This window comes from Typopeltis vanoorti, chromosome 20, assembly GCF_054136105.1.
Source record: "Typopeltis vanoorti isolate ZY-2024b chromosome 20, IOZ_Tvanoo_1.0, whole genome shotgun sequence".
In the NCBI taxonomy this organism is placed as follows: domain Eukaryota; kingdom Metazoa; phylum Arthropoda; class Arachnida; order Uropygi; family Thelyphonidae; genus Typopeltis; species Typopeltis vanoorti.
In genome coordinates, this window is record NC_143568.1 from 19,560,604 (window position 1) to 19,586,203 (window position 25,600).

Sequence of the window (25,600 nt, forward strand, 5' to 3'; positions counted from 1 at the left end):
AAAAAGCACCATCACTTTATTAGAAGACATCGCCGACACAATAAACAAAGCTCTCGACAAAAACGAGTACGCCATCCTCATACTGCTGGACCTAACCAAAGCATTTGACACACTTGAACATGACATACTACTCACCAAACTATACTCAATAGGTATAAGAGGAACACTGCATACATGGTTCAAGAACTACCTCTCAAACAGAACACAAGTAACAAAAATAGGTATATGTCACAGTCAGAGTTACAAGTAAAACACGGTGTACCTCAAGGTGCCATATTATCACCCACTCTATTCAACATATACATTAACGATGTTCATAACATATCCATAAGGAGTCAAATATTTCAATATTCAGATGACACCGCACTACTAGCAATCCACATAGACATCAACACGGCTCTCTGCAAAGCACAACAAGACCTAAACGAAATCACAACATACTTCCACCAAAACGCAATTCTAATCAACGGCACCAAAACACAGATGTTGATAATACACAACCCAAGAATGATACGCCCCGCATCTCTGTCGATACATTGTCACAAATACCGCTGCATTAACAACAAAATTACCTGCCAATGTTCCGAAATCAAACCTGTAACACACGCAAAATAACTCGGTCTTTATATAAATTCCCACCTTAAATGGACAAAACATATAGAATACCTACACACCAAACTCCGGATCATCGTAGCAAAACTCTTCCAAGTTAAAGACATTATTCCACCCAACATAAAAAAACTCCTATATCACGGTATCTGCGAATCCCTTCTCAGATACGGAATAACAGTCTATGCAAATGCATCAAACAGCCACCTAACAAAATTAGAAATACTACACAGGAAAATCGTGTCAACAGTGATCTGGACACCTTACACCCAACAACCAATATCCGACAAGCACATGGCGATACACAGAATTCTGAGCATCAAAAACCTGAAACACTACATGACATTAACAAGGAATTACCTCAACATCACCTATCGAAACAACAGAGACACATATTGTATAACACGACCTACAACAACTCTCTACATCCCCACACTCTTCAACAACTCGTACGGTTCTTTTGTGAGATCACATCAGATACCCACGCAACTCAACAACCTACCAAGAAATTTAAAACACGTAGATAACTACAGAACATTAAAACACGAACTCTGGAAAATATACCAACAAAGTTAAGAAACCATTAACACTAATATACACATCACAAATCACCAGCATTCAATGCCTACATCCCATACATAGTAGCAACAACACAAATAGTGAAGGCTAAATATCACTCTCTTCATAAAAGCTAACCCAAGCTTCGACGTAGGTGGGATTAACTTGCCTCACTCATCTACAAGTAATCCTTATAAGCAAATACAGAAATTTGTATGTATAACCACTCTTTCTCAAACTTAAAATAAATAAATAAATAAATAAAAATAAAATTAAAATTAAAAATTATACAAAAAATACTGTATAATCTTCATTGTTAATATTAGAAGAACATGTGTTGTAAATACATAATATAAAGGCAAAAAAGTATTTTTAAAAATTTTAATTGAAATCCAATGTAGGAATTGCAGCACTTAGTGCTGAACTCTGTAAAATTATAAGATGCAATGTCACACAAGATGTTTGTTGTATGTATAAAGATTTTAGCAATCAAAAAAAAATATTATTATGCAATTAAAACACAGTGTCCTACAAGGCGCTATATTATCACCTACTCTATTCAAGCTATACATTAACAACATTCATAACCTGGTTGCACGAAGTCAAATATTTCAGTACGCAGATGACATCGCGCTACTAGCAGTTTACACAGACATCAACACGGCTCTCGCTAAAGCACAACAACACCTAAATGAAATCATAACATACTTCTACCAAAGCTCAATTATAATCAACGGCACCAAAACACAGATGTTAATAATGCACAATCCGAGAATCACGCGCTTGCACCACTATCGATACACTGTCACACATACCGCTGCATTAAAACAAAAATACCTGCCAATGTCCAGAAATCAAACCTGTAAGACATGCAAAATACCTTGGCTTTTACATAGCTTGCCACCTTAAATGAACAAACCATATAGATTAACTGCATACTAAACTTCACATCATCACCACAGCAAAACTCGTCCAAGTAAAAGACATTATTCCATCCAACATAAAAAACTCCTATATCACGGTATCTGAGAATCCCTACTACTCATATACGATATAACAGTCTATGCAAACACATCGAACAGCCACCTAACAAAATTATAAATATTAGGAAAATTGTGTCAGCAGTGATTTGGACACCTTGTACACAACAGCCAATATCCGACCAGCACATGGCGATACACAGAACCCCGAGCATTAAAAATCTGAAACACTACATAATATTACTAAGGAATTACTTCAACATCACCTATCGAAACAACAGAGACACATATCGTATAACAAGACCCACAACAACTCTCTACATCCCTACACCCTTCGACAACTCATACGGTTCTTTTGTGAGATCACATCTGATAACCACGCCACTCAACAACCTACCAAGAAATTTAAAACACATTGATAACTACAGAACATTCAAACACGAACTCTTGAAAATATACAATCAAAGTTAATATAGCATTAACACTTACATATACATGGCAAATCACCAGCATCCAACGCCTACATTCCATCCATATACGGTACCAAACAACATAAATAGTGAAGGTGCTAATCGTACTCTCTTCTTAAAAGCTAACCCTAGCTTTGAAGTAGGGGGGGGGTATTAGCCCGCCTCGTTATTCAACTAATCCTCATAATCATAGACTGCAAATTCCAATACGCAGACGATACAGTAATAATATCCATCCATAATAACGCAAGCATAGCCCAAACAAATGTGCAACATGACATAAATCTGATCATAGACTGGCTCACGAAAAACTCCATACACCTAAACTCAGAAAAGACAAAATTAATGATATTCAGAAATCCACTGACTCGACCAGTTGATAACAAATATATAACCATCCAGCATCCACTTTCCAACATAAAAAACACACAGAACAGCAAAACCACTACAATCACTCAGGTTGAAACAATACGATACCTTGGAATTTACTTCGATGCAGATATGAACTGAAATAGCCACATAAACTATCTACACAACAAACTCCGAACAATAAGTGGCAAACTCTACAGGTTAAAAGACATAGTTCCCATACGCCTAAAAACACTAATATACAAAGCACTATGCTAAAATATACTAAGATACGCTATAACAACATATGCTTTCTGCGCACCCTACAAATTAAATAGATTGATGTCGCTACAGTACAAAATGATAAAACTGATCTTTTGGGAACAAAGAGAAAATAACGACCTTATATACATTGCAATATCAGAACACAAAATACTGACAGCAAAACATTTATGTCACTATGCAGCTTTGCTAAAACATTATTTCGATGCCAACATACCGTATAACAAGACCTAAGACAACTAATTATATCACATATAAAAACAATAATCACTACGGAAAGGCCACACGAAACTTCTACATCCCAGACATGATAAACAAATTACCTTTTGAATACAGAAACCTTACAAACTACAATAGCCTGAAAAGAGCTATAAGGACATACTACGAACAAGAAACACGCACCCAAAATATCATACAAACTTAATGAAACACAATATATTCGTTCAGGCTTCCAGTTCAGCGACGCATCAATACATTCCAAGTTATTGTGTGTGTGTGTGGGGGGGGGGGGGGTGCGTGCGTGCGTGCATTTCTCAATCATAGATTTCGTAGCTTGCCAACACAGCAAAAAAAAAACAATAAATAATAACCAACTGCCGTCAATCTCAGATAAGCTTACATATAAGCTTCAAGGATGAAAGGAGATAAATTAGTTCTAATCCAAGATGTATCATATGTAACCCAGTGCATGTAATGTACGTATCACATGAAAACCAATTTATGTAATGTACGTATTATATGTAAACCAATCTACGTAATGTAAATATCATATGTAATCAAATGTGTGTAATGTATGTAATAACTGTAACAAACGTTTGCAATATAGAGTGATTATATCCATTGATATTGTATATATAGAGTGTAAAATGATGGTACAACATGACAAAATTTCATGACGGTTGGAACGACTCCAGGTTAAACAAGACCCCCTGTTGTTTTCGCCAGGAAACCAGGTCGAACAGCGAAACTTCAGCTACTGGAACAAATCTGAAAACACACCCCAAATCAACATTACCAGAGTTAAAGATCGGTACTATCAACGTAAGAAGCCTGAATGGCAAAGAAATGGAGCTAGCTGAGGAATTAGATAAGTACCAGATCGACATAATAGGGGTGACTAAAACAAACAAAAAAAAATGATGAGATCTTTCTGAGCAATAAATACAAAATGTTATATTCAGGTAATGACAACCAAAGAAAAGAAGGAGTAGCCATAGTATTCAACACAAAATACGAGGCTAATCTTCTTGAATGGCAGACAGACTCGAGTAGAGTAATGTGGGCAAATATGAGAATGGAGAACTGGACAATGAGACTTATTTGTGCCTATGGTCCCACAGAAGGTTCTACTAAGGTAGAAGTGGAGGAATTTTTTGAAGCTTTAGAAAAAGCAACTGACACTATGAAAAATGAAAAGTTGGTCCTTGTTGGGGATCTAAATAGCAGAGTAGGAAATGATTGTGAGACATACAAAAATATTTTGGGAAAATTTGGAGAAAAGAGCAAAGCTAATAATAATGGCAAATATCTGTTGGATTTCTGCTCAGAACATGGACTGGTTATTACTAACACCATGTTCCAACATAAAAATGTGCACAAATTCACATGGAGAGAAGAGGCAAGGAATAAGAAAAGTCTCATTGACTATGTTATTGTTGATGGTGATGTTTTCTCCTTGGTGCAGGACACCAGAGTGTACAGAGGATTTGAAATTGGAAGTGATCACTATTTAGTCTTGAGCAGGATATAATTGAATTTCATATTGAAAAGAATAACATGTAAGAAAGTTTTAAAGCGAATAAAAGTTGAGCAGCACTCAGATGTGAGCTGTAGACTAAAATACAGAAAGATTATTGAAGGAAAAATGAAAGAGTTTGAGAACAGGAATCACACCTTGGAGATTCAGTGGCAAGCCTTGAAGAAAGCCCTGATTGATTCAGCTAGAGAGACATGTGGTGAAGTTATCTGCAAGGATAGAAAAATTAGAACTCCATGGTGGACACAGGAAGTTAAAGAGGTAGTGAAGGAAAAGAAGAAAACATATCAAAAGTTCCTGGAAATTAAGTCAGATTGTGCTCTTAGAGAATATAGAGACAAATGCAAGAATGCTAAGCACTGTGTAAAACTAGCTAAACAAAAGTCATGGGAGGACTTTGGCAAGAACATAGAAAATAAATATCAAGAAGGTGGCAAAATATTCTGGAGGTTGTTGAAGAAGCTTAGGAAAGGAAGAAAGAGTGCTGTAACAGGAGTTAGAGATGATAAAGGTGACATGAAAACGGAAGAAAAAGATATCCTTTAAGTATGGAGGATATTCGAAAAATTGCTAAATGAAACAAGCAGTGATAGCACAGCGGTAAATAGCACTCAATAGGCATACAGTCAGGAATACATATCCATACTTGAAGTAGAAAAAGCCATCAAAGGCTTGAAATGTGGAAAGGCAGCAGGAGTAGATGATATTCGACCAGAAATGCTGAAGTACTGTGGTATAAAAGTCTTACAGTGGCTGCACTGTAAGTTCAGAGGGTCTGGGCAGAGGGACGAATTCCCGATGATTGGAGTAGATCTCTCATAGTACCCATATATAAAAAGGGAAATAAAACTGAATGTGAGAATTACAGAGGTATTTCCCTACTCAGTGTTCCTGGTAAGATTTGTGCAAGTATACTTGAGAAACAGTTGAGAAGAATTGTGGAAGAAAAGCTTGGTGAAGAACAAGCTGGATTCAGGCCAAATAGAGGCTGTCAGGATAAGATATTCACTTCACAACAAATAGTCGAGAAAGCATGGGAATATAACAAAGATCTGTATTTACGTTTTGTAGATCTGGAAAAGGCATATGACAAGGTGCCAAGAGAGAAACTATTCAATACGCTGCAGTTATATGGTGTCAATGGGGCATTATATCAAGCAATACTTAGTCTTTATTTGAGTTGCAAGTCAGCAGTTAGAATTGAAGGAAGTACAGGAAGATGGCTTAATGTTAAATCTTGTGTGAGACAAGGATGTACATTATCTCCTCTGTTATTCATTATCTATATGGATCACATTATGAAGGAAAGTGGTATTAAACATGATATCAAAATTGGAGATGTTAACGTCAGCTCTTTGCTTTATGCGGATAATGTTATACTTATGAGTAAATCCGCTATAAGTCTGAAAGATTCTCTGACTAAATTGAATAACTGTTGTAATAGATATGGTATGAAGGTCAGCAATAAAAAGCCAAAGACAATGAAAATAGGCAGAATCATTGAAAATGTCAACTGTGTTGTGAACGGAGAACCTGTGGAACAAGTAAAACATTTCAGCTACTTAGGCTCGTTTAGTGAAGAGGGTAAATTCAATTTGAAAATAGACAACAGAATTAGCAAAGCTGGTATGGTGGGAAGTCAACTGAATACATTGATATCGAATAAGAGAGAAATTAGTGGAACACTAAATTAGCTGTATACAAAACAGTGTTCAAACCAGTTTTAACTTATGGATCTGAGAGCTGGGTCAGAAGTAAAACACTTGACCAAAGGCTAGAGACTGCAGATATGAGAGTCCTGAGAAAGATTATAGGCGTGAACAGATGGCATCAATGGCAATATCATATTAAAAACGAGGATATTTGGAAAGAACTTGACATTGTCAGCATCCGGGAATGCGTTTGCAGAGCTAATCTCAAGTGGTATGGTCACTTAAACAGAATGGGAGAGAAAGCAAAACAAGTGTTCTTTGCCAGGTTGGCAGGAAAAAGACCCAGAGGAAGACCAACATATAGGTGGATGATAGAGTAAAGTGTCTTAGAAGACAGAAACATAAGATCTGATAATGTTGGAGTCTTGACAAGTAACAGACTGATTTGGAGGAAAATTGTAGATAGGAAGTTAGTAATGATGTAAATTTTTCATGTAGTACTATCATATCCTGTACACCTCTTGAGGGTAGATGGCAGGAATTTGATGATGATGATGATGATGATGAGTGTAAAATTGCAAATAAACATCTGTAATAATCATCGTTATGAATATTATAATAATATATGTTGTAAACAGTTATTGGTATTATTATTTTAAAAAAAAACTTTATATACGAGAAAGTATTTGTTATGCATAATTGTCTTCATATAGTGTATGTAATTTATCTGAGAAATGTATAAAAAATAATAATAATAAAAATTACACAGTTACGATAAAAATGCTTGATACGAAATATTTAAGAGCCCCCAATAGAAATGGTAATTCTCGACATTGCCAGTCTTAGATTGGATTGATCACACTTCGTCCGGTGGAGAGAATTTAAAATATATCCTTTTACAGAATTAAAGGGAAATAAACACAGATTTTTCAATTATATTTCGTATGAAACCGAATATATCGTTCATATTCAAACCTGCATGTATTCTACTAGAACAACCGAACACACGTAGTTTTGTTTCATCTAATAAAACTAAGTGGATAAAATGCATCAAAGGTTAAACACAACAAAAAAAGAACAATATATATATATATATATATATATATATATATATATATATATATATATATATATATATATATATATATATATATATATATATATAGATAGATAGATAGATAGATAGATAGATAGATAGATAGATAGATAGATAGAATTTTAGTGAGGTTTTATAAAGGAGCGTGTTAACAAAAACATCTCTAAGTGATAGTAGAGGTGAATAGCATCCTCTATTGAACCCGCTGCCAGCTTTGAATATTAAAGAATAGAAGTGTGATGTCTCTTTCACTAGTGTACATGCTTTTATATAAAGAAGACACAATGAACAAAGAAATACTGTAGAATGTATGATATTAAGTCATGAAGGCTGTGAAGAACGACTAGAGTGCTATATACACATGGTGTATTTGTTATTAATAAAGATAAAAATTATTAACAAATAGATCTCCATTTTTTTCATATAGCTTTTTGTCCTTTTTATTTTCCCTGTCATAAATGTCCTTTATGATGAATTAATGTCAATTCTCAAAAATACACTCTCCAATAGAAGAAAAGAAACGATCACGAAGCACTAGAGTAAGAGAAAATTTTCTTGATAAATCCACAAAAGCCGATTGATTACCAACGAACATTTAAGCTAGGAGGCGCTCAAAATAACTGTGTGAATTCGCGGATGTTTGCGAAGTTTTTAGCCTACTACCAAGAAACGTGCTACTGTGGTGATTTTTATTTAGTTTCTATAAACGAACGTGTTAACATCTGCGTTATGTTCACGCAAACCTAATAATATTTATTGAGAAAACGGGATAAAAATATTAAGCTTTTTGTGAAGCTATAACAAATAAAATTCTGCAGAATTGGTCTCATTAATCATAACACAATTATTCTATTTTTTATTAAAATGTTATTTCAAAAAGTACGTTTTACTTTATGCGTTTTGGTGTGTTGTTGCTTCACATACGAACTAGAGAAATTAGCTCTTACAGTATCACATAATAAATGGAAAGCCATACAGTTTCTATTTTTGTTTATAAAACCAATATAGTTTTATCTTTTGAATCGGGATTTTAACAGTGTACAATACGATATCATTTGAAGCCATTAGAAGTATTCTTGAAATGTCGTATCCATTTGTTTTCGATTCAATCACTACCTATAACGTTTACGATGATTGCACCTTTTCAATTTACCTTCTTCTTCCTCTGTTTGGAAGCTAAAAATTTTATTCCCAATTCTCACTCGATTAGGCATGAAAATAGGTCCATCGAGCTTGCATTCTTTCGCCAATTTTGTCAAGATTTGGGTTGGTTTCATCGGATCCCTCCACTGGTTTGGTCCCGTACTGCAAATAAACAAATAAATAAATAAAACTTTAAACTTTTACTGATAAGAATTTAAGGGGAAACGTTTATATTTATTTCAAAATTAATTAAGTTTGTTTCTATTTTGTGAATTCTAAGGAATACTAATTTTGTATTCAAAGAATGTACAAGTTGATCATAAAATAACTTTTCCTCTTTGGAGGTATCTGTAGCTAAATACCAAAAAAAACGCATGAGACCAAATTTTATATTGAGACTTTCCAAGGCATGGGGAGATGAATTCACAAAAAAAAAAAAAAAAAAAAGATTTAGTACCAAAAGTCGCCGATAGGGGAAAACAACAACTTGCAAGAGACAAAGAAGTGAAGCATTTTCCGTAAGATTTTCCAGACTGTACCATAAGCCATATCAAGTTTGCCACCTATGGCACGAGCGCCTGGAACAACGTCGAACACCGCAGTAGCAATGTCTGTTACTGTATCTTCTTGCACTATTTTCTGTCCTCTGCCAGGTCTAACTCCTACCGATTCAGTTTCTTCAAACTCCTTAAACATAGCTCTTAGTGCTACAGCTGATATAGGACCTGTACGTAGGTTACGAAGCCTTCTAAATTCCCGAAGGGCCGCTACGGCATTGTACTGTTTAAGGTAAACAACTTAACATTCCCAACCCCCTTTTTAAGTGGAATTGGTGGCGCTGCTGTCACGTACGCACAGTAAAATTTGCATAATCCTTTTTAACTGAGTTTACTGCAAATATCTGACTGCTTTCGGCTCCTCCAGCGCCAAAATTTCCCCTATCGGAGACCTTTGGTACTAAATCGTTTTTCGCGGAATTCATCTCCCCATGCCTTCAAAAGTCTCAATGTAAAATTTGGTCTCATTCCATGTATTAGTTTTAGCTACAGATACCTCCAAAGAGGGAAAGTTAATTTATGGCTACCCTATATAAGTATATAAAACACAACCATTGATGCAAAAAAATCTCATAATTAAAGAGAATGTGTGTTCATTTGTTTACGAATAATTTTACGAGTTATTTATTTCTATTTTATTATTAATTTTTTATAATATTATATAGTATATCATTCCAACCACCACTCCGGGAAAAGGGTTACATAATCCGGCTCTAGATAGCAAACGTGGGAATTTTTCAAGCCAATTGAAGACTTCAATAAGCAAGGTTTTACACTAGACAATTAAAATCTCCTACAACCTGAAGAAATTCGCAACACCAAGGTTAGCTTGTAGAAAAAGTTCGGCCTTTAGGTTGAAGAAAAAGACATGCTGTCTACTCGGGAGAAAGGACATTTACAGCAGTATGTTAAGTGTTAAATAAATGTAGTAAGATGACTTCCCTGATAATTAATGAAATCCTCAGTTACTACTGTAGACTGAGAGGTATACTTTTTAACAAGCAAAATGAACAAAAAGGCTAGCCATCTTTCTATTAACGTCTGTAATAGGCAAAAACTCCTTCGGTGTGTGTAAAACGCTGTACTAGTGACCAAAAGATTTGTTGTTTCATCCATTGCACATAGAACAAAACTATCGATATAAAATAAAATAAAATAAAATAAATTATGCAGAGAATTATAACTAAAAATGGCACGTAATAACCAATCTAAAATCAATCCTATTCTACGATATTTCAAGAAGTATGAATTTGTAACCAAAAATATAAGTTCTGATAAACTAAACTGCTAGATATTAAAATACAGTAAAGAGTTTATTCATAATAAAATCACGTGCCTCAAAACTATAAAAAAATTTTTTTTAATTATCTAAAGATAACAGAATATTATACAGGAAATTCTTCTTTAGATTTAAATTTGTGCTGAAAATAAATGAAAAAGAGAAACAATATGGATAGCTAATTAAATATCAAATTGGTACACAAGATCTTATATATTTGTTCAGTTTTTCCTAGTCCTACTTCTGAAGCTTTTCCCACTTAAGTAGGGTCGCTGCTTGTGGTGAGTCTCCTCCAAAACCTCCTGTCTTGGGCTGTAGCCACATCCAAGTTCTTCGTCCTCAAGTCCTCCTCCACCATCTCCTTCCTTCTCGTCTTTGGCCGTCTGCCTTCCTCCTCCCCTGAACATCCATCTGCATTGACCTTTCTTCCCACATATTCGTCCTCCCTCCTCATCACATGACTAAACCATCTCAACCTTGCCTCCTGTATCTTCTCTTCTAAGTTCGTAACTTGCACCATTTCCCTTATGTAGTCATTTCTCTAACGATCCTTTCTGATCACACCGCACATCCACCTAAGCATTCTCATCTCCGCTACTCCGATACTCCAATATACAGTATACTAGGAACAAAAACTGTAAATATATATCAGCCCTTGTACTCTTTATAATTAATTTACTATTCATTCTTTCTATACTCACATTTCATATTTCTGAGCCAGACCGCAAATAGGACGATGGCGACTATAAAAACGATTTTCTAAATCAATTTTAGTCTCTCCTATAAGATCGTCACTGCCTAAAAGATCCCAGTCATAAATCTGAACTGTCAGAAGAGAATCCTGAGGAAACGTAGCTTCAAATTCAAAACATCTGAAAAAGAAACAAACCTTGTCAGTAAAGTCGGCATGCTATGATGTTAATACATAAAATTCACTGACATTTTGATTGGCATAAAATCCATTGTGTCAATATAATCCAATTAGTACAATGCATAGGAGATCTTCGATTGTAAACTTGAAACAAACATCGGTGTTAACTTTAATTGAAAAATATTTAATAGGCACATTAAGGCACTTAAATCGCCAGTCCATGCAACATACTTGCCAAACACTGGGTTTAACTGTTTGGAAATATAATTCTCTTTATCGGTCGTTCTTTTGCTTCCTAAGTTGATCACAATATAGGGGTCCGCTTTTCCATTGAGATCGGCGGGATGGAGGTCGGTGGCCTAGAACGAGGTTTTGTAATTTTCTGAAATTAATTAATTACTCATTAAAATAGTCAGGAAAAACACATTCTTATTATTAATATAAATTCTGAAATCAGCATATTGTAATCCGAATGAACTAAATTTCTAGCTGATTAAAAACAATTTAAACAAACTTGGAAAAATATTAAAAAGTTAAAATGATAATTAGGTTGGATAGGCAGTTAATTGTTAAGCAATTACTGTAAAAAGGAAATATCAAATACACCTCTCAAACTGACCTTCACTACGTATACTCTGACAAGCACGTGAATTGGGTCATTACTTGGTAATCCTTGAAAGAGACCTGCTTGTGGATCGGTGACGAGTAACATCGGATCTTGCAAGTCTTTCGGTAGAGGAAATTTATAAACTTGAAGCGATCCCTAAAAGGTTAAAAACAGATGAATTAGATACATCCACTTTATATATTAAATGACGTATATGTAAAATTAGTATTAAATACAAAAATAATATCATATTTTTTAAAAGATTTTTATGCGTGGATAAAAATTATATAGTTTTGTTTTTGTAATTTAACTTAGTAAAGTGTACATTGGAATAAATGGAATAAACAAAAATCTATTTAAATATTACAAAACGCATACACGATTCTCTGAGATCACATTTGTGGATATGCAAGATGTTATGCCACAGTACTACACGATCTGATCAAAAGTATCCGGACTGTGATTCGTAAACTGACGTGTAGATGTCACTACGACCTCACTTACCGGTATAAAAGGAGGCACGGATCTGTGTGTTGTTCAGTGATAAGAAGTACGTGCAGAATGGGTAGGGCAAGGGAACTCAGTGACTTCGAACGTGGACTAGTTATTGGCTGCCACACCAGTAAGAAATCTGTCAGAGACATTTCAATCCTCCTCAAGTTTCGCAAGTCAACAGTTGGTGACGTGATTGTGAAGTGGAAACGTGAAGGCACAACCACAACAAAACCACGGTCGGGTAGTCCGCATTGAATGACCGACAGGGACCGTCAAGCATTGAAGAAGGTGGTTCGTGGAAGTCACCAGACATCGAGTGAAACAATCACCAGGGAGTTCCGCATTGCTACTAACTGTCCACTCAGCACCATGACTGTGCATCCAGAGTTAAGAGGAATGGGGTTCTATGGTGGAGCAGCTGCCCATAAACCAAACATTTCTCCTGTGAACGCTAAGTACCGCCTGCAGTGGTGTAAAGAGCGTCGCCATTAGACAGTGGACAAATGGAAACGTATGATTGGAGTGATGAATCACACTTTATCATATGACAATCCGATGGGAGGGTCTTGTTGTGACGAATTCTTGGAGAATGATTCCTGCAAGTGCCAACAGTGAAATTTGGAGGAGGTGGCATTATTATGTGAGGGTGTTTTTCGTGGAATGGACTTGGCCCTCTCGTAACACCACGCTGGAATCTAAATGAGGAAGAGTAAAAGGATATTCTTACCCATTGCGTACTCTCTAGGGTAGAAGATCATTTCGATAATGACTATTGTCTGTATCAGCATTACAATGCTATGTGCCATAAAGCAAGGTCTGTGAGGGAATGGTTTGTGGACAATCACGTTCCAGAAATGGACTGGGGGGCCTAAAGCCCTAATCCCATGGAACATCTTTGGGCTTTGGGATGAATTAGAACGCCGACTCCGTTCCAGACCCCAACGAACCACATCACCAACTGCTCTGGCTAGAGCTCTTCAGGAAGAATGGAATGTCATTCCTCCAGAGACTTTCCGACACCTGGTAGAAAGTCTCCGGGAAGAGTTAGAGCTGTCATAGAAGCAAAGGGTGGACCCATCCCGGATTAATGTCCACTACTAGAAAGTGTGTGACAGGAAAAGTCTGATTACAGTTTCGAGTAGGTGTCCGTATACCTTTGATCAGATAGTGTACTTTGTTTTGTAAGGGAGACCCAAATAAAACCGTAATGGCATGTGCAGGTATTACGTCATGAATTTGAGGATGTAATTGAAAAGGACGAAGTTTGGTGTAGTGAAGAAATTGTAAAATTTCTTTAGATGGCGCAAGGTGAAAGATGGGCTCGAGGGCTTTTCTAAAAGTAATAGGGATTTCCCGAAATGGAATGATATCTAAAAAGGTTTTTATGATAAGTGTTGCTCCTGTTGATATTGCTTTTTTACTCTGTAGGGCTTTTCAGCAGTAGGCATTTAAAGATTTCTTACTTTAGGTTAGGAGTTAACGCTTCCATGTAAGGAATATACGATGGTTGCCAATTGTGGGACTTCTGTTTGAGAACAGTGGCTATATAAGCACAGCCTGACTGTGTTGATCCTGTTGGGATGTGATGAAGTTCTGTACATTTCCAGTGTAGAGGATCTCGATATAATGAAAGTAGTTTTGGAAGTGAAGGTAAAGTGTTTGCCATTCCCCGGATTGTGGAGAATGGCGAACACTTCAGGTTGACTGTTTGTGATGTGGTCTGTAATCAGATGTACGATGTCATGTATTGATCATCTTGGAAAAGAGAAAAGGGTTTAATAGTGATCAATAACATCAGGAAGTATGGGATTGGACATAGTTTCGGGTGTGTGTGATCTCTCTCCTTTGATATCAAGGGCGCTACTGAGATCGTGACAGATTGTGAAAGCCCGTTGGAGTAATATTCTTGCAGCATGTTAAGGAGAAGTACTTCAAGTTGATACCAAAATATTTCTAAAAACCCGGATGAAAATCCATTTAGTTCATTAAATTTCTATCTGCATAAAGTATATATAGAGAGAGAGTGATGAAAAATATATATAGAATAGTAATTAATTTGAAATACCTTGAAATTTCCCACAATTCTATTCTGGTCTTCTAGCTCATCCCCTGTTCTTTTACCACGAAACAAGTCAAAGGAATGAAGCCACTCTCTAAACCCGTTGAAGTCCGGAACGTTTTCCAACTCACATGTGTAGATCTGCAATACAACCAGACATGGAACGTCGATTTATTACATTATCGCAAACAGCAATACGAAATCTTACTAGCAATAGAAATGTAGGATTTAAAACACATTATTTTTTCCTGCAATAATACAAACGGGAGAAGAAACACATTACGTAAGTATAATAGCATTTAATAGTGGAGTACACTTTTTTTTTCTTTATTATACGAAACTAGCAACCGATTTATGTTATAGTCCACAAAGACGTAGATAAAGAAACTCTATTAATCAACAGAAAGGGTATTAAGATATTTTTGAGGTGTTTCCTAGCTGCTACGTTGCAAAATGAATACCACCTCTTTCTCTTCCCACCAATATTTGTAATTTTCAATCTATCTGGCTCTGACATCGATATTTGATTAAATGAAATGAAAAAATGAAATGAACTTGAATAAGAATGTAAAGAGAGGATTAGCAGATAGGTCAAGAAAACGACAGCTCGAAGCTCACCAAAACTTGACTCTCTTTTGGAAGAATCAATAAATCTCTTTTTCCTAACATGGAATTTAGGCCAAGTGGCCTGTTCCGGTCTCATGTCATCTCTTTCTTGGTCTTCCGATTCTTCTTTTCCCACTTATTTTGAATCTGTATAATATTTTTGGTAGTCTGCTGTTGTCCATTCGATTTAAATGTTCTATCCATTTTGTTTATACTGTCTTATGTAGTAATTAATTGGTTTCATTTTCAGGGATTGTAAGATTTCTTCATTTGTTTTGTGGTCCCACTTGGTATATCCAGCTGTTTTTCTGAGGAACTTCATTTCTGCTGTTTGAATTCGTTTTTGATCTTTCTTTTTTATGGTCCATGTTTTGCTTCCGTATAGTAAAGCTGGTTTTGACAAGACATAGTTTGATTCTAGTGTGTTTTTGTACTAAGATTGGCTTAAATATATTATTTATTATGCAGCTTACTTTGACAAAGTTATATTTTAATGTCTATGTCTTTTTCTTCTTCGTATGATAGATCACATCCCAAGTATCTGAAAGTGTTTACTTGTTTTAATATTTTATTATCTATCACTATTTTACTTCTTATTGAGTTTTCTCCTTTGAATGCCATTATGTTTGTTTTTTCTTTAGATATTGGCATGTTATATTGTTTTCAGACATCATCTGATGATTTTAATTATCTTTGTAAATCATCTTCTGATGTAGCTAATACTATTTAATCATCTGCAAATAGCAGTTTTTAGATGATCAATTCTTCATTTGCGGGGTCATTTATATACCAAATGGGTTATGCTGTTTCCAGATTGTTAATATTTCATTTATATATATATTGAAAAGCAGAGGTGAGAGGGTACATCCTTGTCGTACTCCTCTTGATATATCTTTCCATTCTTAGATGTGTTCTAATTTAACTGCTATTTTACTTCATGTGTATATTTCTTGAATGGATTGTAAAAGTTGATTTGGTATGTTTAAATCGGTTAATATTTTAAACAATTTTGTCAAAGGCTTTTTCATAATCAATAAAGGCCACGTATGTTTCTTTTTGAAATTCTCTTCACTTTTCTATTAATAATTTTAAAGTAAAAATTGGATCTATGCAGGATCAGCCTTTTCGAAAACTGTTTTGTTCTTCTAGTAGTTTGTCCTCTACAAAATGCAGCTTAGTTTCTCTTTTTCTTACAGGTTAATTCTCCTGTAATTATGACAATCGTCCTATTGCCCACCACTAGTATTTTCGCAGACAATCCCAAATATCCATGCCCACGGCGGGATTCGAACCCGTAGCCTTTTAGCTGGAGAGCGGATACGCTAACCACTCAGCCAACCAGGCCAGCAAATATATAGATTTATAACTATACTTATAGAATAAAAATCATCATATTTTATTCTATATTCTTAATAATTATAACAGAGACTTTAGTTTTTTTACTATGATTATAAATTATTATTGTAAAGTTTAATTATCAAAAAAATGAGGTTATATTCATATATGCGCTCAAAGCAATTGCGCAAATAGCTATGTTGAACGAAATTATGATGATACGTTAAAGCTATCGTAAAAGAATGTATTACGTAAACTCAGTGGAAAATTAGACCATTGTTAAAACTATTTTGGTTTCAACAATTGTTTTAATTTGGATGAAATAAAACTTAGCTTAGTAAAATTCAGTTATGCTTAAAAAGTATTCATTTGGCGATCAAACTATTACATCCAAGCAATAAATACAATGTTTTTTTGAAAATCGTAAAAAGGTTGGAACTAAAAAAATAATAACAATATGTGTTTTATGACTTTGCTTTGAGTTTCCCCGGTTCAATCATTATCTGGTTATTTGGTTGGTGGAAATACCGAGCGATTCTTAAGGGGTTTTCTCAACTGAATTGCATGTTCTGCTCTCAAGGCAAGATAAGTTTTTTTTTCTACCATAAACTATTGTTTTATCCAATTTCACGGCAATCAAACCAGCCAAAGAACACAGCCAACTACGGAAAGACGCAACAGCCCTATTTCGTCCGCTATAGTTTCGAAGGAATAGGATGATTAACATATTTCGAAAAGAAAGATACAGAAAACATCATAGAATATTAAAGATCAGTTGTTATATTTTACTCGTTTAATAGTAATATATTTTCAATTATTGTGATGGTAAAATGCCGTACCTTTATAAGCGATTCATTGGTTTCTCTTTTGCGCTGAGATTTCGGAGATAATCGGGCAGCTAATCTAACTGCTGTTGAAGTCCCTCTAAATGTCCTTTTTTTCTTTTCGATTTCAATCGTGCTGCTATGGTGTTGATTTTCTAACCTCTTCAATTCCCGCTCCATACGACGAGCATCTTTGGCACTGATTTCTGAACCTAAAAGGGGAAAACCACATCCTTTACCACCTCTTACAGAAAAAACGAACACTCATGAAAAATCAAGAAACTGCATATACGAATGGAAGTATCATAGAAACACTTAAATGAACATTTTAGACAACATATATACTAACATATCGCTTTATGTCAATATACAATGAACAATTAACTTACAGCATATATTGTAAGTTAACAAAATAACATTCAATGCAAACATCAATCCACAACTACTTCTACTACCTATTTCTATTACTACTACTAAAATACTAAACATAAATAAATAAAGAAAGAAGAATACAAAATACACCGATTACATACACATCATACCATCATCTGCATATGGAACTTCCCCATTTGTGACACCAGGGGGAGGTGTTTGGACGTTAACGTTAGATAAACTTTCCGTTGCCTCCTTCGTTTCCTGGAATGTTAAAATATGAAATTACCATTTCATTATAATGCACATCATGTTGCCAGAAATGTAAAAATCCAAAAGAGGAAACGTACTTAATGATGGAAAGAACATGCAAATAGGGATTGTGCAAACGATGCACATGACGTTCTAGAGAGAAAGAGACGTACATAATAAGGATGTCGTTAGGCATCAGATTCAGTCTGCACTAAAATGTTCCTCGCAGACAGAGCTTAATGGATGCAAACGTGATAAACAACTTTATAGATATAACTGGAAGAGCTCAAGACACTCCTGCCTGATAAATGGAAGATTCTTTGTAAGACGAAGATCCCAGTCTTATATTAAAAGCAGCTTATGAAACATATTTGTACAAAGAAAGCCTGGTTGACATTTTCAAGAAAAAAAGAAAGATTTTTTTTGACTTAGAACATACTACGCTGCTCTGTTATTCATATTTTATCACGTCCTTACCATTGTTCAATCTGCAGTTATGTTTGTATCTTTGTACCATTATTCTATTTATAAATATATACAACGAATACCCTTGATACTTGGGCAAAAACTTTATATGGAATAAGTAATTTTATATAAGTTTTCAGTTGTTATTTTTCTTTCTTGCCTACTTATGTTTAATTCTTTAAGGGGAAAAAAATTACCACATAGATTAAATAGAAGCCATAAGAGCGATCATAAAAACATAGCGTGCAATATTATTTTGCAAACAGAGTTGTTTTTCCCCCTCTAAGAAATATATTAATAAAATTCATCACAATCTATAGTATTTAACAGAAGTTCTTAAAGAGCTCTAAGAATAATATACAATTATTTAAACAGATTTTATTATTCTACCTTGATCATTTCTTCATAAGAAGCAAAATAGCGGCTCCACCAATCCCTGTTCTCTTCATCTTCTTCCATCGTTTCATCCATTGCTTGTTTCTTTTTTCTTTTGTTCGCTTCACTTTTCTGTTCTTTACGACTTTTCCCACCCTGTTAAATTTGTGCAGTCATTAGAAACATCGGATAATAATAGCAATAATAAATATTTTGAGATATCTCAAGAAGAAGATAGAGAGCAATTCTATGGAGATAACTCAAAATATTTTCAACAATTAATAGAACAAAAAGCCATTCAATAAAGGAAAATATCAGCCTTTAACATAAATGAGTTAAAATGCTCCCAACATGAAAGTTATTTCAACTTACTAAATTCAATATTATTATGATCTCTTTTGGCAACGTTGGGTTTGCATCATCAATATCAATGATGACATCTTCTATAGGCACTGCTAACATTTGCTGACTAGGATAACCTGAAATTCATATGGAAAAAGAACCTTCAGTCTTCCATCAATGTTTTATTTAGAAATATACAGCGTTAGTATAATTACATTTCGATGTTTGATGCAGTTTTGAAATGCTAAATGCAACTAGAAAATCAGAGTATCATATCTTAACATTTTTATTTTAGGGTATTTTGCATTAGGTTAAAAGATTGAGAATCTGACTTCGAAGGTAAGTCCATTTATTTCATCCTTAACATTTATTTAAAATACCTAAATAATAAAAATGTTGAAGTAGGTTATTCAGAATCTTTAGCTTCATTTAAAGTCAAATAAAGACATGCATATTTTTGACATACAGGTAATAATAATAATATGAAGAAAGAACAAAAACATGCCATGCATGGAACATGCATATTACGTCACAGAGATGGCCAAACACACTATATTTCACAGACGATGTTTCAATGATGGCACAAGATGGTGCCATCTTGTGCCGAGCAAAAGAACTAAACAAAAATACAACTGTAAATGAAGTTTCGAAGAAAAGTTTGAAAATATCAAAAACTAAACCTTTTGGTGTTTTTCATTTCTGTTTAGTTTTCATCTACTGCGGTATGCATAAAATATTCAGGAACGTGTGATGATATCTGACTAAGATTTGGCCAGATTATGATTAGGTTTGGCCATCCCTGTTATATTCCTCAGGAACAATTAATGATGAATAGTGGTGCCATCTTGTGCCGAGCAAACGAATTAAACAAAAATACAACTGTAGATGAAGTTTTCGAAGAAAAGTTTGAAAATATCAAAAACTAAACCTTTTGGTGTCATCTAGTGCTCCATCTACGATCAGAATGGACAGTGAGACAAATTGAACGTTTACAATACCTATCTGTATCAAAGACTGCTTACGAGCAGCTGTTTCTCTATCCTTTTTGGTCATTGGGCGGTACATGAACTTTTGCAAGGAGCTGATCACGTGAGTTCCAACCAGTGTAAATCTTCCGAAACTTCTGCAGTCCATGACTCGGATGGTTAATGGAGGACAGTACATTTCTTGATCGGGTAATTCCTAAAATTAATAATAAAAAAAATAATAAAAAAAAACGAATTTTATTTCTTGCTTTACTTTTTTTTCTGATTTCTTGTTTTTTTAATAAAAAAAAGCAAAGAAATATTAAACTCACCACATCAAAATGCTTGACAGGCATCGAGAAGTTGGGATTCTTCTTGTAATTCATAATAACAGATGATTGTAACACGTGACCAGCGCATTCAATGTCCGCTCTGGGTCTGTCTACAGTCATTAGATGAACACGTTTCAGATCTCGAAGACCCCAAAATAACACCTAAATAATTAAAAACAAATATCGAAGCTTAGTTTTCCGTTCTTAAAACTAAGATTTAAGACTTAAAACTATTTTTAACAGCAGTAATCCTTTACATAAATTTTGTCCTGAGGTTGTCGTTTATGTATTCTATCAAGTTGATTACAAATATCATTCTCACCGTTTTTCTCAAAAAGATATATTACCATAGCATTAATTGTTCACATTATATGAACAACAACATCAGTGCGAAGATATCCATGATGTTAATAGACATTGGATTGGTGAGAAGCTTTTTGTTCCAGGAACAAAATAATTCCATTGATATAATCGAAAAACGTTTGCCATCTACAGCTACACATTAAATGGATCACAATGATTTTTTTTTTGTAAAATTTCAATTTTTAAATTAAATGTCTAAATAAGAACAGCGAATGATTTATTTATTTCAATAATACATTCTTAATGCTAAGTCCAAATAAAATAGCAGAATGATTGGATCACAGACACGGATAATTTGGAATTTGAACAAACTAAATAATGTTGGAAAATCAGTAAGTTTGGCCTACCACTTAATATTTGGAATATCTGAAAATTGAAGGTTTGGCTTCCGTAACTCTGAGCGTAGATTTTTCGGTAGCTAATTCTACTAATACTTTTGATTCACATCTGGATTTTTTTTTCTCTACCTTGGACGCAGTAGGCGATGATCACAATTAAAGATTCTGTTAGGCAACAGAAATTCATTCTAACTGCTTTTTATAAGGAAAACTTCCGAAGGTGCTTACAATGAAAATATACGCAACAAAATTTTTTTTTGATTTGAAATGGTGATTGTGTTTTAGCCTTTACTAAATATATATGAATATGGAGTTTTTAACTTGTTTTCACAAAAGTCGGCGACACTGGAATTTTTATAATCACTACATGGTGATTAAAAGAAAAGTTTTAAATTTATTGTCACTTTTGTCATAAAATATAAAAGGAGTAAAGTGACTCCATAAGGAGATATAAATTAACTATTTTATATCTCTTTATGGAGTCACTTAACTAACCCCATAACGAAATATAAATTAACTAATTAATCATGTATTGACTAATTACAGCCAATAATTACAAGTGTACCTGATTGATTAAACAGGCATCTAACTAATTTAATTTGAATTGGATAATCGGAAAATTATTAAAAATATTTCTAATTCAACCGTAACTATAATCGATTGAAATTAGTCAAAGTACAGTAAAATAATGAATTATATTTTATTAATTAGACGATTTATATTTAAAGAATTAAATCAGAGTGAATCAATGTGCCAATTATCTTTATTTAATTTTTAAATATAGATTTCATGAGAGGAAATAAAATTCTTGTATGACTGATTTGACTTACTTCAATACGGTAAGTCGATAAAGTAGGCCTAATTGATTTAGGAACAGGAAGAACTGGTCCTCGATCGGAGCGCCAGAGATTTTCCTTTGGAAGTGGTAATTCAGGAACATCCCCTTTCTCTTCAGAATCTGATAACTGTAAATGAGAGATAGAACATGACAGAGAGAGAGAGAGAGAGAGAGAGAGAGAGAAGGAATTATTATTATTGACTTTCTGTTTATTACATATTATAAGCCATTAAAAGAAACTAATAATGTCGTGTACGTAATAGTTCTCCCATTTTCAACAATATCTGCAATGATCTTTTTAAAAAAAAATTGCAAAGTTTTTATCTTTTTATCAAATAAACAACAAAATTAACGAATTTAAAAAAAGGAGTTTATTACAGACAACAGAAAAAAGCATACAATTACTGCTTTGCCTCCTAGTGGATATAAGCAAAACTTATTGTTGCCATGGGAGCATGGGGACATATTCAAGCGACATCTATCGTAAAGAAAGAAAACTATTTTATTATATGAAAAGATTATGGAGGTGTTAGTTCCTTCGTGAATATGAAATCTATATTTCAACTGAAGAAAACGAAAATTTAATTTAATAGTTTAAGGATATCATGTTTAATTTAGAAACGCATTTATTAGATATGTCAAGAAAATTTCATTCGGTAAATAAAAGAAAATGATATGAAATATTTTTGAACTTAAAAATTCCAATCTCATTTTGAAAAGCAATAAGCAGTCTGCGGGAGAATAAACCACTCAAAAATCCGCATTACATTTCAAAAGAATTTTAATATTGACTTTCATATGCAAAATTCAAAGTAAAAATAAATCTGTCTGTTTAGATTAAAAAAAAAAAGAAAAGAAAATATATCAGAGCTTTGTAGTGCCAGCAGGTATTACCTGCATGTAGACGAATGTTCTGGCAAAGCTGGCTGATCATAAACACGTGAGCTGTCTGAACTGTTCGAGGCGATAATACAATATTGAGTTTAGATTTTGCAACGGCAATTTAGATAAACGGTCTGCTAAATTCAGGACGTGTGGCACACATAACTCGGCATTCTAAATGATATTTTCTGAGAGTGGAATGCCCTCCCACGATGAATGTTTGGACTCCTTGGAGATGTCAAATGATGATCATGATGATAATTAAAATTAAATCTTTCAATAAAAATGCGATGAATGTCTGGAATCCTTGGAGATGTCAAGTGATGATGATGATGATGATAAAAATTAAATATTTCAATAAAAATGCGATGAATGCTTGGACTCCTTGGAGATGTCAAATGATGATAATTAAAATTAAATCTCTCAAAAAATGCCAAAATTGAAAAGAAATTGCCATGGCAACCTTTATCCATCTTTTTAGAATCTTATACCAATTACACACTTGCCATACTTAATGCTTATCGTACCCAAATTCCGCATAATAACGGTAAAAATCATCATTTGGTAGGTTATCTGGGCTAATATGAAAACTTCCAGAGTATCTTTGTGAACAAGTGACAAAGAGATGAAAGTAAGAAAGTTAATTTAAAAAATAGGGAGGCTTATTGGGTGATGGAGTTAGCCCGCTTCTCCAACTAAGTTGGAGACTCGGGGTAGATCCATCATCCAAACAGCTTGGCTATTTTTGTTATTTTTTTCTTTAAATCAAAAATCAAGAGCGATATCAAACTTAGTTTCAGAATTCTTTATATTAACGAAGAAAATCAATCTTCAGAAAACTGCATAAGTTGCATCCATTAATCCATAAGTCATTTTTTATATGAATTCCACCTAATTTAGATAATCTAGAAAAATTCTTCTCTAGAATCAAACATGGATGTTATATTTCGTCTAAGAACGATTAAGCCCACATCCTACTGTTTGTTGTAGAGTGGATACCACCCATCTACTCAGTTAACATAATGCTGATAATGTAATACACAAATTATGATAAATCAAATGAATGAACAGTGAAACAGCCCGGTAATAAACTAAAAATATAAACTTTTTTGTGACAGTTCCCTCACATAAAATGGTAAACTGTTTGAGAAATACATAGATAGAAAAGTATCCCAAAGGATCGCGGTACAGAGAATCAGTATGAAGAGGTATCCAGTAGCTACTGTTTTACGTGTTTATTTTTTGATACTTTTATGGTCATCTCAACAATGAGTGGTTGTTTACTTTATAACACATTAGTACGTTGGATAGGCAGAAGGGTCAAGAGAGAAGCGAAGCCTGTTAACATTGGATATGAAGGCTTTGGAATACATGCAGTAGAAGGAACAAATGATGAAGAAAATGTATTCGGCTTTTGGAGATAAATTTGAAAGGATGATTAATAGCGGCTGCACTTGTTCTAACAACTTTAGAAGCGAATGTAAAATTCTCAATACCATTTCTAATGAACAGCATTCAAATTTAGGGGCAACACATCCAAAGCAACATTCACTGTTGGTTGAGTTTGTTATTTCTATAATTATAAGCTTCTCGAAGGTACAATAACGTCTTAACGGAATGAGAAAGACTGCCTTTTTTTTAATGTTCAGAGTAAACCCAAGATATGAAATCTCATCTTTCTAGAGATTTAAGTGTTGTCAAAAGTAAAACTCGAAGAAAAGGGTTATTTTTCTAAGAAATAAAACATGATTGAGTTTCATTGGCATTCCGATTAATACCACATTCCCATTAAACTGTAGTTTGGTTCGAAGATCAGAATTTAAGAACGTAGAATTTGATATTCTGGAAGATTTTGGTGAGCGGATTGTTATACTAGACTTATGCGTTCCCTCTCCAGTGAACTGGAGAATGTCGTTGGAATCTACAGGGTCGTTCAAAATTCCACGTACAAACTTCGAGGGGAGGTAGAGAACATCAAAATCAACCATATTCACATAAGAAAGCATGACCGGAAACGCCAACCGAAAGTGATAGGTGGCGCTGTTCGCCAGCGCTCCAGGTGAGCAATTGGGCTTCCTCATTCAATCTTTCGACGTCGTACGAAGAACATGCGTCGTTTTACGAACGCTGAGATGGCAGACATGCACCATGAAACCGTATTATGTATCCAACTACTGTTGAACTGGTCAGTTACGTCTAATAAAGTTTTTTGCGCTACTTACTGCCTTGTGTTATTTCTGTATCTTTGTGTCCCTGTTAGTACCTTCCGGTGGCGTTTCCGGTCATGTTTTCCTGTGCGAATATGGTTGATTTTGATGTTCTCTACCTCCCCTCGAAGTTTGTACGTGGAATTTTGAACCACCTTGTAGATATATAGATATATTTTTCTTAGAGATTTGATGACTTATCTTTGTCCAAGTAAAGATAAAACCCACGTGTATTTGTTGAGTCAATTTTATAAACAAACCTGCTTTATTCGAAGACTTCGAACTTTGAGTCAATTTTATAAACCTCCGCTATATTAATAAGAAGTAGCATGTTCTTTGATA

General features: G+C 34.3%; 1 protein-coding gene across 1 annotated transcript in view; it reads right to left on the reverse strand.

Moving 5' to 3' along the window:
- Positions 1–25,600, reverse strand: part of LOC150095267 (otoferlin-like) — a 158,022-nt gene that overhangs the window by 11,292 nt on the left and 121,130 nt on the right. Inside the window, exons 29-41 of the mRNA XM_090410633.1 lie at positions 22,162–22,296; positions 20,631–20,792; positions 20,332–20,515; positions 19,364–19,443; positions 19,007–19,147; positions 18,061–18,163; positions 17,543–17,739; positions 14,769–14,903; positions 12,221–12,364; positions 11,833–11,960; positions 11,432–11,602; positions 8,905–9,056; positions 4,564–4,573 (exon numbers count right to left, since the gene is read on the reverse strand). Coding sequence (XP_090266759.1) covers positions 4,564–4,573; positions 8,905–9,056; positions 11,432–11,602; positions 11,833–11,960; positions 12,221–12,364; positions 14,769–14,903; positions 17,543–17,739; positions 18,061–18,163; positions 19,007–19,147; positions 19,364–19,443; positions 20,332–20,515; positions 20,631–20,792; positions 22,162–22,296 — 1,742 coding nt within the window. The remainder of the gene's footprint in view (positions 1–4,563; positions 4,574–8,904; positions 9,057–11,431; positions 11,603–11,832; positions 11,961–12,220; positions 12,365–14,768; positions 14,904–17,542; positions 17,740–18,060; positions 18,164–19,006; positions 19,148–19,363; positions 19,444–20,331; positions 20,516–20,630; positions 20,793–22,161; positions 22,297–25,600) is intronic.